General features: G+C 37.7%; 1 protein-coding gene across 1 annotated transcript in view; it reads left to right on the forward strand.

Annotated features, from left to right (window-relative positions):
- The window catches only part of LOC124163829 (adhesion G protein-coupled receptor L4-like), a 30946-nt gene extending 16732 nt beyond the window's left edge, over positions 1-14214 (forward strand). The window contains exons 6-8 of the mRNA XM_046540931.1: positions 2822-3348; positions 6672-6998; positions 14065-14214. Of these exons, the coding sequence (XP_046396887.1) occupies positions 2822-3348; positions 6672-6998; positions 14065-14214 (1004 nt within the window). The remainder of the gene's footprint in view (positions 1-2821; positions 3349-6671; positions 6999-14064) is intronic.
- The last annotated feature ends 6842 nt before the right edge of the window (positions 14215-21056 follow it).

The raw sequence follows: 21056 nt of genomic DNA on the forward strand, positions 1-21056 counted from the left end.
CAGCTTTCAATAAAAGTCCTGTATTTTCAAAACTAACACCCAACTCTCGTCTTAATGTCTTAATTACATCACCTTCTAGGCCCTTCCCCCTCTTCATTGGCCCTGTGATTTTAAAGGGTCGAGCACCCAACAGCTGCTCAGCCAGGGCACCACCACCATCCATCTTACAGTTAGCCTCTGTATAAATCATTGAGGCACCCAATCGTGCATACCTCAACTTATGCCACAGGTGACATGATACCTGCCCAACAGTCAATGATGATGCTTGTAAACAAAGGGGCAGGGTCATTTTTGACTTAGCAAATTGAATGAAGTCCTCATAGAGCTCCTTGTGTAGGCTTTCGCGGTGTGGTGAGGATTCAGCAGACAGGTTTTCGGAGTTACTACCGCGTAGATTCATCTCTGCAGACGACAGTTTCGCCGGCATCGCAGCAGGCTTCTTGCACCGGCCTCCGACGGGGTGTTTAAGAGACGGGCGATACCACGGATCTCCACTTCATTGACCTGAAGAAGCCTGCTGTAATGCCGGTGAAACTGTCGTCTGCAGAGATGAACCTACGCGGTAGTAACTCCGAACACTTTTCAGCTGAATCCTCATAGAGCTTATGGGTCAAATTTTGAGTTTTAAATAAAATGCCCAAATAAAATAAGCCCAACTGCTCAAGGGAGTGAGAGGGAGAGTTGTAAGCCAACAGAACACATTGATCGTCATTTTCCCTGCAGTCCATCCATACCCGGTCCTTGAAATCACCAATTCCAAGAATTGGGTCCACAGGCTTCAAATTTCCTAGATCAGTGGCCATAAGGAGTTGGTTTCTCACACCAGACAAAGGTGGTTTGCGCCAATAGCACTCAGTTTCAGTTGGGGAAGGCTCTAAGCTTTTGTTGTGGAGCCACACTAGGAAAGCCAAGGAAGGCATGCTTGCATCCCCCTTAAATTGAAGTGGTAAACTTTGCATCATTAGTCATCTTCCATACAAATAATTTACATTTTATTTTTTACAAATTATTATTTTACATATTACCATCGATTCTACTAGCATATTTCGTCTATAAAAAACGTCGGTATACGTCTAAACTTTGATGAAATAACAATAAATTTAAGAGTTACTTGAAACCATTACAAATAAACATCATAACATAAAGGTACTTATAAAGCCATTAACTGTGGTCTCAGCTACTAATAAAGATATGCATGAATTAGTTAATAATTAGTTCTAATGAACCATTACGCCGAAGCATAATAATTACCCGACGACGCTGTGCAATCGTGACAGGCAAGGCTCAAAATCGTCTTCGGCGCTTCGTCGAATACTATGGTGGCATTATAATTTTTGGCCGTAACTTTACGTTCCAGAAAAACACTTCACCCGGCATAAATTATTAGATCTTTGTAATGGCACACGTCAAGTCACCCTCTCAATGTATTCTTTTCTCATAGATCTGAAATAGAGATTCATAATGTAAACATTGCGAAAAGGTCACATGTATTATCAAAACTTTGCTAATAATGACGACCTACTGCAACAGAATTCACATGAAAACAATTTATATATTCATTTATCTTGTAAATAATATAAAATACTTACCGCAAAGCCTTTACAATTCGTATTTCAGCTGATGTTTATTTGTCACCGCTCATTAAGTACTCCATCATTATGGGAGAATCGAGTTCGGGCAGATTTCCGGACCCCTCACGAATATATCCAGCTTCCATGCCGATAATTCTCTTAAGTGTAAAATAAAAACAGATAGCGTACTTCTTTAAACTTGTACTACAGCGCAGGAGATGTATATCTCAAGGTTAATCCACTTTCCAGCGTCTCGAACTGATAAACACTTTGTTATGCCTGGTTACCATGCCACGGAACGGCATATATGACGTCACGCGTCATAAATGCCGTAAAACGATATCATTATTTTCAGGGCGCGATTGTTCAGTTAATATGCGTCACTCAGATTAAAGAGAAGTATACACATTAAAGATTTTTGATTTTCTATACGATGCATGAGTTAAATTGCCTATACAAAATCCTTGCAAGTTCTCCATTGTAAAGAACAACTTTCATTTGTTTTTACAAATTGATAAAGTTGATTTTCGTGCGGTGATAAAATACTTGTTTTTAAAGCGGGTAACACCGAAGGAGTCAACGGTGAGCTGTGTGAAGTTCATTTCACATCTGCTTTTGTAATTGCAACTATTTAAAATTGAATAAGTGAATTAAACCGTGGCCGATGCATTAGAGCCGATCGGAAAAATCGATTTTTTTCAAATCCATCAGTCATACTGAAAAAGTTCTGGAACCTTGCTCAAATGCAGTTTAGGGGGGAAGGGTCAAAACTCTAAAAATGCATAATTTTATGATCTCAAACTAAAACAGCGGATAAAATGCGTCTGCCATTATGAAAATGCCAATGAAAGTACTGCACATCTCATCATCATCATAAGGCAGCAATCCTAAGATTGCTTTGATGCAGCTCTCCATTTCTCTCTTCCTACCCACTAACCTTTTCGTAGCAATGTATTTCTTCTCTTTTACATCCTTTTTAACCCGTCCCATGAATCTCAAAAAGGGCCGTCCCTTGCCCTTCTTTCCTTCAACGATTGTCTCCATCAGGTCATGTGGTCTACTAAGTTGTCCCGTCTGCTGCTTAAGGTTTTTAGGAAGCTTCTCTTTTCTATCACTTTTCTTAGGACTACCTCGTTACTTACATTGTCAATCCATTTTATCTTCATCATTCTTCGGTAGCACCACATTTCGAATGCTTCCACTCGACTTCTCAATGGCATCTATACCGGGGATTCTCTTTTTGCTTTCAGGACCGTTCAAAGGGGCAGAAAATAGCAAATGCGTGTTCTGGAAGGAGAGCGCTCGTCATTGGACGGATGAGGGATGCAGGCCTGTGTGCGACACCCACTTGGTACCACCAGACATGTTCGGATGCATCTGCGACCACCTGACCGACTTTGCTTTGCTCGTGTCCCTACCGCCTAAGAATGGCGAGTGGGAAATAGACGATGCCCAGATCTCAACGGTCCACATCGTCTCCTCTTCAATCTCCCTGCTTTGCCTCGTGGCCATGTTCCTCTATGCTGCACTGTGCCCGCATTGGTGTGAATCCCTGTATGTGAAGATCAACCTGAACCTCAGCGCCTCAGTGGCCCTCTCGCTGGTGATATGTGTCGTCGAAGAGATTCGAAGGAAGGCCATCCACGAATGTGGCCAATCCATATGGTGCATCGTCCTCGGAGGTTTTCAGCACTACTTCATGGTCGCCTCATTCTGCTGGGTCGCGGTGGTCTCAGTCTTCCTGTCCTCACAATTCCACCCGAGCAAAGTGCTACGGGTATGTCACCCATACATTTGATGATTGGATAAAGTACAACCGTTTACAGAACGTGGCACAAACCACGTGGAAGATTTGTTACGGCCTATATTGGCTCGTAAAAAGCAGTCATGCAAATCTAACCTCGACATTACATTAAGCATATATATTTTTAATTGCAGGAACTTCTTTCCACTTTATCAACTTCTATGTTCAAGATTGTAGGCATTTATTACAGAGGAAACGGCGACTTGTGCATGCATTGACGGCATTCAATATGGGGTCTGACAAGGAGACATCGCCAAAGCGATGTTCGGGATCTGGATGCGGATATTATTTTCTAAAACTATATAGGTAAGATAGAAAAAGTGTCACGGCTTTCTTCCACATAGGCCCGGGTTCGAGAGATATTCGCATGTAAAGATTTTGGAGCAAGACGTCCCTTGAGTTAGCGCCTCCTCATAACTGTGGCCGAGGAGGTGCGGTCTGGGGCGCTAATCCCTAAACCTATAGGTGGTATCCCGGGCTCGAGTCCCAGTGTCGGCAAAATTTTTTCTCTCTTGCAATTTTTGAAATCACTGTTACATTTTATCCCCATTTGTTTTATTTCGTTACTTCGCGAATTTTTAAAATTTAATATCAATTTATGGATTTTAAACGAAACTCTGAATTGTGCCTTACCACGCGAATTAGAGGACGTATATAATTACTTACACGTGAATTTCCGCGTAATGTGCTCGTCGTGTGCATCGGTGCACACCTCTGCCTCGAATCAATTAACCGATTGCACATCTACTCATGAATCGTTCCCCGGTTTTTGACGCGTGTGCCTCCACTTTCATGTCTATTTTCCATTTTTGAAGCACTGGTATTTTCTGGCTTCAACGTTTTTTATTCAAAATATCATTTCCACTAGGCATTGCCTCCATTATATTTTCTTCGCAGCCCACCCACTGTTTTCCCAACAAATCTCGATCTTTATAACAGAATGTCCTTCCACTCACCATGCCTCCCTTATGACCTGCCTTCTAGGGCCCTTCAAAGACTTCCGTCCCAACAACCCTCCGTCCACAGCTGACCCTCGATAATCCCTGAATGAAGCGCCGAGGCCCAATTGTGTGAAAATGGGCGCGAAAGGTAAACAAATAAGACCTCGAAAACGACTTGAGTACGCTGCTGGAAAGCAGGATCATTGTACTTGATGGATAGGAGGGGAAACTGGCTAGGGTCAGTAACTGAATGTGAGGATAGGCAATGATGTTTATTTTTGTTGAGAAGAAATACTTGAGATTACGAATATACAAAGTGGCTGTGGGAGCAATGGCTAGGGCGAGGATGATCAAATTTCCCGGGAATTTGCGGGTAAATCGTTATATACGCCCCTAATTCGCGTGGTAAGGCACAATTCGGAGTTTCGTTTAAAATCCATAAATTGATGTTAAATTTAAAAATTCACGAAGTAACTAAATAAAACGAATGGGGATAAAATGTAACGGTGATTTCAAAAATTAAAAGCGAGAAAAAAAATTGCTGACACTGGGACTCGAACCCGGGATACCAACAAAAGGTTCGTGTTATAATGCCTTAGACCGCACCGCTACGGCCACAGTGTTAAAGTTGCTTACTCAAGGAACCTCTTGATGCGCAAAATCTTTACATGCGAATATCTCTCGAACCCGGGCCTATGTGGAAGAAAGCCGTGACACTTTTTCTATCTTACCTATATAGTTTTAGAAAATAGTATCCGCATCCAGATCCCGAACATCACTTTGGCGATGTGTCCTTGACAGTGACATGCACTTGGGCACATTTTTCAATGGGATATGTTGTGCATCTTACAACAAAACAATACCAACTTTTGGAGATCTTTCCAAAGAATTTTAGTAAAACTAAGCAAATGTGGAGGAAGTACGTAAACTGGTACTAAAAGTCTTTTTTAATATTTTTATCACCTTTTCTGTGGCCAACCGACTGCTTTTTCAATTGTTACACTCTTCATAAAATAAAACAGGTTGCTAATAACATGCTACCCAAGGGAAATATACAATTCTCATTTAATTCTGAAACATTTTAATAAAAATTATCACATCAGAGACCATTAAAACCATAAGGCTGCGTTACTATGAGGTAGGTTCAGGATAGAACTGATGAGCTGCCTCAAGATATCAAAATAAATACAATGCATTTTAAATATAGTGCACAAAATATATGAGAAGTATTCTAGGAAAGAAATAGGAAAATTATACTGTATACTTGCAATGTGTGTGGCACTGATGCTAATAATAGATGGAGAGCATTTACGGGTCATGGCTGTAAAAGGTTCCTCCAACATACGGGAATGCTTCATTGCGTAAGCACATATAAATATATAAATGTAGGCAACTAATAGTCGATCATTGCCAAACGCCCTAGAGGTGTCCATGGGTGCAGTATTTACATAATTAAGTGGGGGAGCGGGCCTCTTGAGCCGCCCCTGTCATATTCATTCGGGAGGAGAATACTATGTATTAGCAATGCCTATCATTGGTTTGGCCACGATCAAGAGTATAACATGGCAGCAGCAGCCATTTTAAGTGCATTAGGCTGGGAGCCGCTGGAGACTCGGAGGCTGCGTACTAGGCTTAGAGTCCTTGAATAATTGAGAATGGATATCTTTAAGAGCGACACGGAGAGCATGATATTAGAGCTACACTATATTTCCAGGTCCGATAGAAGCGATAAATATGGAGAGATTTTTGCCGAACGGATAGATATTTGAATTCGTTTTTCTCCCTACCGTAAAGGACTCTAATAAATGCTAGTCGCAACTTCGTTAGAGAACTTTATTTTTGTGTTAACCGCTGGTGTCCTAACACCCCCTGCCACATGCCTTTTACGTGGCTTGTGGGCTATTATGTAGATGTTGATAACCTTGATGACAAGAGGAATGGCACCTCTAAGAGCACTTGAAGAATATTTGTCAAATTCAGTGATGATTTCTTTATTTAGAATATGTACCCTTGATTGTGAGTGCATTTTGGGTGTTCTCTGCCTGAGAATTCTTAGCAATAATTTAAGATGATGGATGGATATTAGATGGTGGAGTAGAATCTTTGTAAGGTTACATTAATTAATTTAAAGCAAGGATACCCTATGATAGTTTAATATGCCAGAATAATAATATACGTTATTAAGTACCATATTGTTCCCTGGCCAATCCCAGCCAAAGCATGATTCATTTACCTGATTCAGACTGCCTAATTTTTTCTTAATTCTCCACGTTTAAGGGGAGTGACCTTGCTCTGAGATTGACATGTAGATGTAGATTTATACATTTTTTCATCTTTCTAAATGTTCTGTTTCAGACAAGAATGACCCACCTCCTCCTCCGTTCGTCCACCATTGGCTGGGGCCTTCCAGTGATCCCTGTTGCTGTCAGTATGGGCATTGACACACGCCTCTATATCCACCGCCCCGGCACAGCTTTCTGCTTCCCCGATGGAAATGCCTTTTATTTCGGCGTGCTGACACCCACGGCTGCTGCCATGTTGACGACAATCGTAGCTTTTGCGTTCATCATTTGGACCATCTTCTGCTACAAAAGCCCCATTCCAGTTATATCCACAAAACCAAAACTCCTCCGCCGATTCTGCTCAGCGTTCATCTTGTTGTTTTCCCTTGGATTCTACTGGGTGATTGCTCTGCCCCTCCAGCTGCTCACGTGCAAACCGACGGCGTACCGATATTTCAGACTATTTGTCGCCTCCACGGTGGTATTGCAAGGGACGTCGCAGTTTTTGCTACTCATCGCCTTAAAGAAAAGCGCTCGGACGATGCTGTCCTAGCGATTGTCTACAATATTCTCCAATCTAAAGAGTTCTTTGTCGTCATCGAAGAAATACACAGTGATCAAAGATAATAGCGACAAGTTCATATGCTACCTATCTTCGGGTAAATTTCCTGTAAAAATGGATTCTTCCCACGACCTGCAGGATTTTAAGCAGTGTTAACCAAATTAATGCATCAATCTTATATATAAAAATGAATCGCAAAATGTGTTGGTAAGCGCATAACTCAACAACGCCTGGACCAATTTGGCCAATTCTTTTTTTAAAATGTTCGTTGAAGTCCAAGGATGGTTCTTACGGCGAGAAAAAATCGAATAATTGCCGGGAAAACTCTAAAAACAGCCCTTTTCTTTTTCACATACAAACGTTTTTAACGTTTGTATGTGAAACGTTTTTTAAAGTAGAATCAATTTGAGCTTTATTGCTATTATATAAAGTTCATATTAAATTACAAGCACTCACTGTTATCTAAGAAATGTAGGTGTGTAATATAACATTTTAATTACTAAATATATTCAAAATATTAATTAAATTGAAATTACATTTTAAAAATTTAATTCGAGCTGATTGTAAGCCCAGCCGTGGCCCAGATCGAGTTGACACTTCACTACCGTGTTTGTAAACAAATCTCCAAGCAATTGTTGACAAACGGTAATGTCCGTGTTCCTGTCGAGGAATCGAGTAGTTTTAACTCATTTCCTTGGAATGATTGCAAATTAGTTTCAGCGGGAGGTGAGCTCATCAACAAAGAGTTCCAGAACATGATTGATCACCAAAAGAATCAAAGATGGTTGATTTAGCGAGCAAGAACGAAGATGTGGATGACTAAAACGAGGTAAATTCAAATAGTTCGTACTCTGCATGGATTCGAATCTTTTAAATGTGTAACAAACGAAGACGAAATCACCAACTATCTATCTGAATATTTTAAGTCCTTGGACGTACCTGGCTTACTAAGGCACGATTTACAGAAAAATGTAGTTTCTGTGCTCATGATCTTTCGAAGCCTAAACCAACCATAACTATCCAACGGAACGTGTTTGGTCATTAAAAAAATTGGTGATGAATGTGATTCACGCAACTTTACTCAAAGGAAAATTCAAAGGTTAGGAAGTCCTCATTCCGTAGATTCCATGATCTCAACTCATATGCCCTTTTGAGCTTAAACGTATTCAATTTACAATTCGTGTTGCATTCGTGATAACGATTAAAAAATCGCATTGTCATTTTTTCAGTTTTTGGGTTGTTTGTGCTCATGTGCTAATGAAAACCCATGATTTTCTCATGGTCAATTTAGCGTGCTATGTTCACGAGTCGATAAACCATCCTCTGTATTTCTTCCTTCGCTTCAAGTGCGTAGCTAGGATAGGCGGTTTTTGGTGCAGCTAAAACCACGGGTCTGTAGGGTATAGAAAACTCGCTAAGGTCAGCGGGAAGTGTGGGGGCACTTCCCCCAGACATTTTTTAAGATAAATGGTTCAAAATAGTGGGTTTTGTGGCTGTGTGAATAGTTAAATATGTTTTGTTTGTTAGTCATCCGTCCCCCTAATATTAATAACATAATCTTTCATAAAAAAATTCTCTAAGCCCTTGGGGGGGGGGTTTATCCCCCAAAACCTCCCCTCGCTGCGTCACTGCTTTGCTTCGCTATATTTATTTAGCTTCATCCGCTTCATCTTGCGCCTGATAACAAAACAAAAACTGTCGTTTCTCAGAAGATGCTTGACGCAAGACATTAAACCCGAATGTGTAGGGCCCACCGTGGTGCGTTTACGCATGCAGTACGTTTACGCATGCAGTACGTTTGCGCAGTGCATTTTTTTCCAAACAGAGATACTAAAACTGGCGCGCCTTAAGTCATTTAATGCGAATGCTGCTTCATAGGGGCTTTTCTTGCACGATTTTGAGTATCAGTCAAGCGTCGGTCTGGGGTCGTGTCAACCTCCCCCCTGAATGGGCCAAGTGTATGCAACAGACTTGGACCTAAAAACATTTTTTTACAGCTAATAACGCAAATAGCCAACAACTGAATGCGTATAATTTTTATTTCATGAACTGCTTTATTAAACCACAATGCCCAAAATTTCTTAAGCTAAAACATAAGAAAATTTGTTGAAAAAAATCCGCGTAAACGTGCTCCGATTCACCCTATGTAGATTCGATAAAGAAAATGTCTTTCTGACAAGCAATTTTGGTTCTCATTTACGTAGTTTTATTGAATTTGTATCCTTATTTTATTATAATAAATTAAACATGATTAAAAACGATGCAGCCGCTCTTGATTTATAAATGGTGTAAGTAAACTGCAAGTTCATTGATTGTTAGGCGGTACGAAGTTCGCCGGGTCAGCTAGTAATGTATAAAAATGCATCAATAATGCTCTTAAATTAAAGAATCATGACCTTAGGCCCAGATTCGCCGAAGCTATCTCTTACGTTCCTGACTCAATTGTCAATCATTTTTGAGATTCACATTTCAGCCACTGCAATTATGTCCATTGGATATCCCGGCTAATATCCATGGATTTTCATTTGATGTCTTCTGGACTTCCAGTGGATGTACAAATGTCTTACTTGTTGACATCATTTCAGTGGCTGGAATGTGAATCTCAAAAATGATTGATAATTGAGTCAGGAGAGTAAGAGATAGCTCTGGTGAATCTGGGCCTAAGGTCATGATTTTTAAATTAGGCTTTAGTCATATTCATTTAATTTGTCGAAGGCATGTACATAAGCTCTAAACCTACTTACTCTTTTCAATTACGAGTTATGGTGTGGTGGTGGATGTACAAATGTCTTACTTGTGGACATCTATAGGATGTCTTTTTCAGGATTTTGAAAAGATTTGGCAATTATTTCAAATTATCGGTATTTGATTCATCAGCCCCCAAGTGAGTAGGTACATTATTAAAATTCCTATTTCCCAAATTTTGTATTCAATATAGTTAGGATCATTTTCTCCAAGTGGTTTTCTTGAATGTTTACGGTCCACAATAAAATCGTAGGCATACTTAAGTAACTCTGAGACTTTTCATTATAATTTGACATTAAGCATATCAACATTTAGATAATATATTCTGTTGAATAATTTTTTAATACAATTTTTGGACCAGTTTTAGACGGTAGGAGCAAAGTGAAAATGATGAGCTTGACAAAAATTAAACTATAATACAATGTGGCCTGAATATATTTCTATACGCTAAGTAAGTTTCAAAATATTACTGTGATTCTTATAGGCTTTAGCCATATTCAGTAATTTTGTCGAAGGCATGTACATAGGTTCTAAACCTACTCACTCTTTTCAATTACGAGTTATGGTGCCATGAGACGAAAACTGTTGCCATCTGATTCAATTTTCCTAAGATCGGACATTGTCATTGTGCTAATAGCAAAACCATATTTTTTCATTATTGTTTTGTTTGCTGTTATTTTAAGTCTAATTTTTTGTCAATTTGACTTATTTACTCTATACTCAGTGTATTAAGGCCATAAATAATTAAATAAATTGAATAAAGAGCCAGAATAATAAAGAGAAACTAATTCATTATTGAAAAATGTTTATAATACCTGTGAAAATATCATTTTTTACAGTTTTTTCTGACGAAATTGCAACTTTCATCACGTTTTTAAGTGCCAGAATAGCGTCAAAATCCATTTCCAGGCATGGAATTTCCTGAACTTTCCTGTGGGAGGGCCCCATCATGAGCCCCTGGCGGGGGCCCTATTCACCCCAGATGGCCCCTGACTATAAGAAGTAATAAATACCAAAGAAATGAAGCCGGAATATTTTGTTAAATACAAACTAAATAGTAAATATAGATAATAAATTAAAGCTATCAAATAAAATAAATCAACTGCATTAAAGAAGACTTGCAGCAATCAGGTCAATTGCAGCACTCATGGTGGTAGCCAAAGAATTCATATTAGGGGAGACTGGGGCACAGTGGGATACGGGGTACAGTGGGACAATTGATTTATTTAAACAATTTAATCCGTCAAAGAGCAATGGTAATAAAATTAAAGAAGTCACATCACGACAAATAATGCACAAAAATCTTATTTAATAATGTTATGTAGCTTCGCGTAAATGTTATTAAATATGTTTTTTTGCTATAATTTTCGTAACTTTAATTTTGTGCAATTAATATTTATGCAATTATTATTAGGTTCATAAAAAAAGGACTAGTCGAATACATTGTTTAGAGACTGTTTATATAATATTTTTTTAAACATATTTTCCAAAAGTAACATGTTTTGAATTTTTTCTGACAAAAATAAGGCTTCAGGACATGCGGAGCACAGTGGGACACCTCAAATTGGGCCACAGTGTGACAACTTGGATTGGGTCACAGTGGGACACGGATTGGGGCACTGTTGGACGCCGACTTACAGCCCAGGTGCTTTGAATTATCAATATAAATACGCTCTAATTTCATGCCATTGTGACTTTATAGTGTTTTGGCTCCATATTAATGCTTTAGGATTTGAAGCAGTATATTTCAATGCAACAATGTAACAACAAAAGTACAGAATGACAACAGCAATGCACGTAAGAAAAGTAAAGCCGAAGTGTATAACTTGTGTGAACCCCGATCATATGAGATAATTTGTCAAAAATGTTTTGAATTCCACTGTTATATAGATGTGCTCTTAATATGGAACAGTTCAGTATTGGCTATAAGCGAGCTTTAGGTAGTGAGGAGAGAGTCTCATAAATATTAGTTGCTGCGATATTTCTCATTTCCATAGGCATGCTCACGGAACATTCAGTAATATTCGCGAAAGGAAGAATATAAGGCAATTAATATTGATTTTTAAAGAGAAATATGAGGCAAAAGTTTTGTTGCGTATTATCTATTTAATTTAAATTATTTATAAATTGAATTTTTGATATTCATAGCTTATAAAATTAATTACCACCACAGTAAACTGTGAATAACAACTGCAGCACAACTGCAGCACAGACCTTCTCCCCTGCACACGAAAAAATTAGCGTATGAGATTGCTCAGAGAAATGGAAAGAAATACCCGCCATCCTGCGATCAGAAAGAAATCACTGATGATTATTTGTTTTATGGTTTTATGAAGCGGAATCCTTCGATAAGCCTTCGGAAACTAGAGGAAACCTCACTGGCAAGAGACATGTGCGACTGGGTGATGGTTCGACAGGACGATTGTGAGTGCATTTTTTTCCGATCTACCAGGTCTTTATATGGAACACGTATTTTCCGTTGGAAGTGTATAAAATCATGATGAAAGTGGTTCCACTACCGCTCAACTCCAAGGAAAAGTGATAGCCCCCGAAGGTAAAAAACAAGTAGGTGAAGTTACCTCCTTTGAAAGCGGCTCCTGGATGACATTGTGCTATATTATAAATGCTAAAGTTAATACAATTCCTCCATTTTTTGTGTTATCTAGAGTGAAATTCCTCCCAAATATACTGCTTAACTTATGAGATCAGCATGTGACGAAAACCCATCTGGATTGTCGACTAACAATTTATTTTTACTGGTTTTATAGTATTTCATCGATCACACAAAGTGTTCTAACATAATACTACATTGCTAATTTTACACAACCATGAATCGCATATTTCTGTTGATGCTATTGAGTTAGTAAAAATGAATGGGGTAGTAATGTTTACTTTGCCATCTCACTGGAGTCACATACCGCAGCCATAAGATTGTGTTTGGCCCTTTGAAAAAAATATTAAAATGAATGAGAATGCCCCAGAAACCACTCAGAAGAGAGAATAACAATTTGCAACTTGGCAGAGTTAGTGGGTGCAGCATATAAAAAAGAATTTTAACCTTATAATATTATTTCTACGTATAGTTCAACCGGGGTATGCCCTGTTAACCCAAGTATTTTTAATGACAAGCACCTTGCACAAGCTGGATAAAGTCGAAGATCAGTTTTTGGAACACTTTATAGTTTTATTTAGAACCCGAGGAGAATTTTGAAAGCCCAGGACATCCCGGGCTGAAACATCCTTTTCGAGGGCAAAGGTGCCACCCCTGAGGAAATACGTCCAAAGTCTATCAGGCTAATATCTAAAAATACTAGAAAGAAGAAAAGACAGGAGATCCATACGGATACACTAGTTAAAAAGGGACTGGAAAATTAATATCATCAAAGGAAAGGGCGAAAAAAACAGCCTGCTTATAAGAAAATGTTGAAAAATGAGAGATTAAAAAATTAGAGATTTTCATATGAAAGGACTACAAAAGGGGATTGGAAATGGAAGAAATAGCTACAATCTTAGAATAAAGTCACTAAATTTAACATAAAGGACAGTTGAAATTACTTAACCCATTAAAATAATTAAATTTTGATGAAAAACATTGCAAGCAGTGATTTAAAATTTATAATAACATGACTAAATATTTTTCATCCGCACATGTATCTTGAATAATAATTTTCTTGATTTCTATGTTCGCTGGCATATATATTTCACCTATTAACGTAAATAAATTCATTTGTACCCACAAGTAATTTAAAATTTGTATTTTATTGACTAATGCAAGCCTGTCCCACTCTGCCCCAACCTGGGGCAGTGTGGGATACTTTTCATCAAAGAAGAAACTTAAATATTTCAACTTTTTTAAGTTAATTGTATTACTTGCGGATTTTTTTCATAAGTTTTAGAATATATTCTCCAAGCATTGGTACCAAAATTTTTCATTAACAATAATTCTGTGGGAAATAAAAATGAAATGCTAAAACTGTCCCACTGTGCCCCGGTCTCCCCTACCTCCTAACCATGGAACAATTGGAATCCCTTTTGTAGGGCCATTGTGATCAACTTCCGTGGGAACAATACTGTTATCCGTTTCATGGGGCTGATGGAAGATATCTCCGTTGAAGTGGAATTGGGCCCTGTGTATATGCCCATTATTCCTTCCTTCCAGTTCCGCAAGCATGGGCTAATGGTCAATGTCACTCAGGACATTATGGATAGAACTTTTGAAGAAGTGATGAGCAAAGTAGGTGAAGGGATGAAGATTCCAGATGGGATTTTTTTTCTAGTTGAGCGGAAGTTCAGATTGAGCAAATACTGAGAGTGAATGGATAATAAAAACCGTGTTAGAGGAAAGAATGTTTGGAAAGCAAGGGAGAGGAAGGAAGAGAATGGTAGTAATGGATAAAACGGACAGGAGTAGGTCAGGATGATCTAAAAAATACTTGCTGCAAGTATCCTGGAAGAATACTTGAAAAACGTAGAAATTACGAAGGCCCAGCCGAATATGCGATGAATGGGGCTTTTACATAGTGGATGTACTACATGTTTGGGTTCATGTTTGGTGCTGGATTTAGACTTCTCATGAAAATATTTCATGATGAAATATGATGTAATACGTTCCTAGCGAATAATTTGCATGAAGTGGTCTAATGATCTCCACAAAAAATTCAATCTTTGTATATCGCAAAAGTTTCAATGGACTACTCATTTTCTGTCATCAGGGAGACGAATATATTTGACTGAACAAAAAATCATAGAAATTTGACTAAGGATGGTTGGCAAAAAATTGGTCATTAAGCTAATCATATTGCTGTAGATTGCTATAAAACTGAAGCCATAAATGCAACGATAATGGGAACAAACATAACATCTGGACACCTGATATAGTGAGTGAATTCAGAATTGAAATAGGTGCAAGCATATTACGGGCATACAACCAATTAAAGTGTGATGTCGTATAAAAGATAATGAGCTCCGATAAAATAAGTAGAATAAATTCCGTCTTTTTGAGAAATAAAATTCAATTTTAACCCTTACGTCAATATCTGAAAAAAAGATCTGCTAAACGGAAATTTTAAAAAATTGTTACCAGGCATAAAAAAACGTTTTTTAAAAAAACTTTTGTTCCCAGGAATAAAAAAATTTTTGCAAGTAAATATGAATTTAAATACATATTTACTTGCAGAAATTTTTTTGGCATTTTCACTTAAGTAACCATATCAACCAATATTTCCTTCATTCGCATGGATATCCGGCTTCCTGCATTTCGATAACTAGAGGTTTCCCGCGATCAACAAAAATTTTAATGCACATAAAAATTCATATACTGCTCTTATAGATGGCAAAAAATATAATTAATGCTTTTATAATTATATAACAATAAAATGATTGATCCGGTATTATTCATTCATTACTGGCTTGCGATACCTATCCATCTTTGACATTCCATTCAAATGTGTTGCTGTGATGATTTTGAAATACATAAAATAAGCGGCTTTAATATATCCGGACTCGAGGAAGGAAATAGCCTTTAGCGCTCGAAATTAACTCGTTATCGCTAAAATGTGACAGGAAAGTAACAACGGATGCATTTTATTATCAATATAAAGGCGGAAGTTGATTGAATAGCGGCTCATTTACGGGCGTGAATAGTCCAAGGGAAGAAGCAGTATTCACTTGAGTTCAAGAAATCAAAAAAGAGGCAAGTGAGAATATTGGCAAGAAGAGAGCTGCGAAACATAGGAATTTTTAAGTGGGACCAAGGATGAATTTCTTCGATCATATCATGACCAGGTGTGTCTTGGCGAGCGTTTATGTGGCGGTTGCTCTATTGACTATCAACGGACAAGGTAAGTCGTCATATTTGAATGAATTAAGTATGATGATGTGAGTAACAGCCCCTGTTACTAGAACCAAATATCTTAAATTTGGCGATATTAGGTTAACTCTTAGAACAGAGCATCAATAACAGTAGTTTTCGGCTTCTGCGGCCATGATTGAAATGCTAAAATACGAAACCACGTGATATCAGGCTGTTAAGTGATAATCTCCTTAAAACCTTAAAACAATGAAGCGACCGAGAAAAAAATCCAGAATAATGAAGTGAGTCAGTGGGTAATTAATTTATAGGCATCGGATAAATTATTTTATTGCTTTTAATTTAAATAAATATTATAATAAATTTTTCTCATCGGTTAGAATCCACCTTGATGAGCAATGAAATCATTTTTGTATGTATTAAAATTTTTACGTTGATTGAGGGGAAACCTCTACTTATAGAAATGCAGGGAGCCGGATACTCATGCGAAAGAAGGAAATATTGGTTGTAACCAGACTCCTCTCTCTCTCTCTTGGGTTGGGTTCGTGGGTTGCCTGCGGTCGTTGGTGAGAAAAATAGCGAAATGAAACAGACGTTACTTTTCAAATCTAGTTATATTAAATCCTATACTGGATACGATCAACAACACTCTTGTAAGCTTGAACGACAGGAAAAATAGAATCCCGGGAGGTATTCAGGTGCCCGATTCTCCCGTGAAGAAGCCTTTCCTCCGTCCTTGCGCTGCTTCCGCATGCACCTTCCCCCAGTGTGTGTCGTCCGTCCTCCCTGTCGCTGCTTCTGCTCCTTGTTCGTATTCCGGCCGCGCTGGCGCTGTCAGTCCAGGAGCGAACACCGGATTGGTCACAATATTGATATTCGAATGAAAATGGAAAAATATTTTATGCTAGTAAAAATGTAATAAGAAACCGTTGTTTGTGCCTTGCAACAAAGGTTTTTTTAAATATCTGTTAACCATATACTTTTTCCAGGATTTGACATAAGGGGTAAAATTACATTTTATTTCTTAAAAGGGTAGGATATATTTTAATGATTTTATCGTAACTCATCATCTTTTTTAATTTTATTGTACGAAATCACACATCTCTTGGTTGTATAATCGTAATATGTATGCAACATGTAATATTTTCTAAAAAGGTAATGCAAAAAAAACGTTGTTCTTGGTAATAAGGTCTCCTAAGGTGGAAAGCAGAAAACTTTGGCTGTGTCTATTAATATTTGACATCAATTTTTCTGTTCAGCTCTTGTACAATTTAAAGCTTTCCATTAGTCAACCAATAAAACACAAGAACTGGCCTCGTTCGAGTCCATTTAGCATACACTGTTTCGGATCCTATTGGGTTTTGAATATATTTATTTTGAGTATTGGACCGCATTAACTTCGGATAATAAGAAGCTCTCATTCATTCTGGAATAAATTGACGAATAAAATAGAATAAAAGTCTATATGTTTGTAGTTTAAGTATTTCGATTTCTTAAGGTAAAAAATCTAAAACTTTGTATTCATAAAATAAACTTGTCGGATGTATCGAGTATGGATATTTTAAAAGCGAAATTAGCGAATTGCATATATGAATATTGAGCTTCAACCGTGATATTATGCCAATCAAAACCATTTCAAACCGAGTAATATACGATGATGAAAAAGCTAGCAAATAAGTGGTAATTTTCATGATTTCCTCTGAATGGGAAACTAGAGCGATATGGAAGTCATTCCCAATATGGCCAAAAGATAATTTGATAAGATAAGGATCCGTCACACATTTTTGAAAGGGTTTTTGCTCTGAGTTGGAAGTTCAACGGTATACAATATCCTCGAATTGATCTTTATACGGAACATTTTAAAAATCTTCCGATATCTAATTAATCTTACAACGGTATCCCTAAGTTTCTCCGCTTATACCACAGACTACTAAGCTCCCTCCTGAATATCCTAAATTAATAACAAATGCGTATAAAATCTGTTGCAATATGTGATTCAGCATATTTTAAGGGTAAGTAATAGTGAAGTTAAGCACTGGAAATTATGTTTCCCTTTTTTTATCCGGGACTTTTATTTGAATGAAATATTTCTGGACAATATGGCTACGGCTAACATTCATTGGATTTTTTTATTTACAGATCTGAATGCAGTAAAGAAGATTAGCATGGCATCAGTCACTGTTCATGATGGGATGCATGGTCCCCCTCACATTTTGAGAGGGAAAAATTTGTCTTTGATTCCATATTTTGCATCTGGAAGAGAAAGTATTTCCATGTGTATTTTTGGAAACTACAGTTACTATTGGAAAATATTAGAACCATTAGGATTCATAAAGAAGGGTATGCAACATTAATTTTATTTGTGGATAATTTACATTTATATGTTATTCATTGCACGTAAATTTTACAAAAGGTTTATTTCCAATTTTTTTTATTGCTTAAAACGAAAGAATATTACTCCTAGAGTACGCTTTCACACTTTTAGATTTTTATATGACGGTATCAATTTATCGCGACTAAATGAAAAGTGAAAATTTTAAAGCGCGCGAATACGCGACGGTTAAGTATAAATGCTGCGAAAAGCCCGTGTGACGTCTGGCAGCCGTGAGGCCACCTGGGTGTTAGGCTACGAACGCCGCTACGATGCAGTTTCCTTGCTGCCGAGGACGGCGGTAGAATTGAGTACCCTGCTAGCAGAGCGTTTGGCTTATTAATATATAAGTGTTATTAATACCCTATCAAATGAAGGTAACTTTCCGATCATAGGCACTTTTTTTGGTGATTATTAAGACATGTATCCGTGATCCCTGTGTCTCATGCATGTATTGGTAATCTCAGACGATGTAAACCTCCTATCTACTCGTATATCATCGAAGTCCCTGCGACGTCACGTGGAGTGGAATCGCATGGGCGCCTATCTGGCCTTTTTCAAATGAGGTTAAAATTGGCCATGAACATGCGTCTACACTGGGATTTCTAAAGCTAAATAGTCTTATATTATGAATACACTGACGGTGGGTAACGAATCGCAATCAATGTCTTTCGCTTATTTTGATGGAGGAAACTACCCTATTGGTGTAGAACTGAAGGCTAGCAAAAATAGAGCACTTGACACGGCGAAGCGCGATAGTTGTTAGCAAACAGGTACATATATACACACACAGCATATGAATATTAAATTCGACACAGAGAAAGATTAATTAATTATGGCACTAAACCACTAAAATTGAATTTCTTTATAAGTGGAAATGGTCCTTTTTCGGTTCATAATTGCATAACACATAAATTTTCTTATAATAACGAATTCTACTACTAAAACAATTAATGTAATAAAAAAGTCATCTATCTGAACTTCGCCATCAAGCCTTATAATGGGGGAGTCAAATGGTACCAGGTTGAATAAAGGCACTTTAATGCAATATTATCTGAAATCTATTGTAACGCATAATATAATTATTATTTCGCAAATAGGTAGATGACATTTTATCCCAGTAATGGTTTTTCCAATATTTATATTATACTTTATTAAAGGCATATTTTCATTTTTCAAATTTTAACGTTTTGTCTCATCTTCAGACGTTAAGTATTTACGGTTGGTGGGTTATCAATCCGGAAACAGCAGTGAGTCACATCTATGGGACTGCACCGCGGAGAAAAACGCTGAAGATTTTAAAGCGAAAGGTAAGTAGCTCCTTCATTTGAGATACTTACATTCAATTTGAAATGTCGCGTTGAAATAGTAGAACACTATTTTATGCAAGGTAAAATTTGATCGTGCACTGATTAATATTCATTATTTATGCTACTTCTTATTAAGTACTTTTCAATTTTGCATATCTTCCTAATTTAAGCTTTTCCATTTCCCTGATGTAAGGTTTCAGATAAGTGAAGTACCTTGCTAATCTCGAATTTAGATTATACTATGTAAATAATGGATGAACATCTTCTTATTCTTTCTTGGCGCTACGGCCTTTTGTCAGCTTTGGACTCCGTTACAACCTCCCTCCAATACTCTATCTTGATGGTCTACTTCCTCCATCTTATAAACCAGGGGTCTTCAATATTTTTCATTGCAAGGGCCAAAAATCGCTTTCACATCGTCTGGAGAGCCTAATGCTCCACTTCACCTTACCAACACATTATTAAAATAAAAAATATATTAATTTCAAAGTGTTAAAAGTAATTTCAAAGTTGATTTCGAAAAAAAATTAAAAGTTCAATCTATCAAAGCAATTTTTGACATTGCTTATTTTTGACGAGTTTGTCAATACATAGTTTATAATGTGTGGCGCGAAAGAATATTTTCTTAGGCCTCTTGGGGAAGCAAGAAATTGGCCGGACGGTAGCATGCGGCTAGGAGACCGTGGGTTGCAGACCTTTGCTCTGAACCATCAAAGTAGACAGGTTTGCTGTCACCCACTTTGCCAATTCAGGCGTGGGCGTCCTTTTTTTTTTACGTCGAATAATTTTCCGTCCCAAGCTATTTTGGCCACACAATACTCTAGAATTTTAATCGAACGAATAGAACTTACCCCCAACAAATTGTATCAGTGGCGGATACAGGTGGGGGCGCAAGAGGCGCTCGCCCCCACCATTGCGGGGCCGCCTGTATTGCCAAACATTGCAGAACCACAATTATAAAACATTTTATATCATAAGATGGAATTCTCTCGTATATGTGTGTAATAAATGTTATTGAAATTGTCTTAACTCTGCATATGACTTGATTATTTTTTATTAGAATAAAAGTAAAGTAAACTCAAGATATCTTTTGCGCCCTCCGCCCCTTGAGTTTTCTTCTGTTTCCACTACTGTATTGTATTGCCACATTGACATTGCTTGAGTAGTTCATAAATTGTTTCCTGCAGTTGAATGTAATGATTTTTCTAATTTGGAAGTTGGAAGTACTGTGGTACAGTTCGTGACAGAGGAAGTCCATATTGCAACGCGATAAAATGCTACAGAAATAGGTAAAGGAAATCCAGGAATACCCCTTTCCTCAATACATAACGATGTCTATTTTTAAATGTAGGAACTCTTATTTTAGGAGCCTGCAAAAACATGTGACTACTGTATGTGTCGCGTCACGGGGCCGATGCGTCCCGCCCAAAATGCAAGTAATGCAGGGCCGGAACGAAGCCTTACGTTTACAACGAAATAAAATAATAAATATAAGGAAGAATGAGGGACAGGAAATAAAATCTTGATATATTGAAAAGGAATGAAAATATAAAGGAAGACATATATGGGTTGGAAAAGAAAATAAGGAAGGGAATCCCGCCTTACCTTGGCCTTCGCCAAACTTTCCACCCCGTGTGTTGTCAGTCTTACCGTCGACATGT

This window comes from Ischnura elegans, chromosome 8 (assembly GCF_921293095.1).
Source record: "Ischnura elegans chromosome 8, ioIscEleg1.1, whole genome shotgun sequence".
NCBI lineage: Eukaryota > Metazoa > Arthropoda > Insecta > Odonata > Coenagrionidae > Ischnura > Ischnura elegans.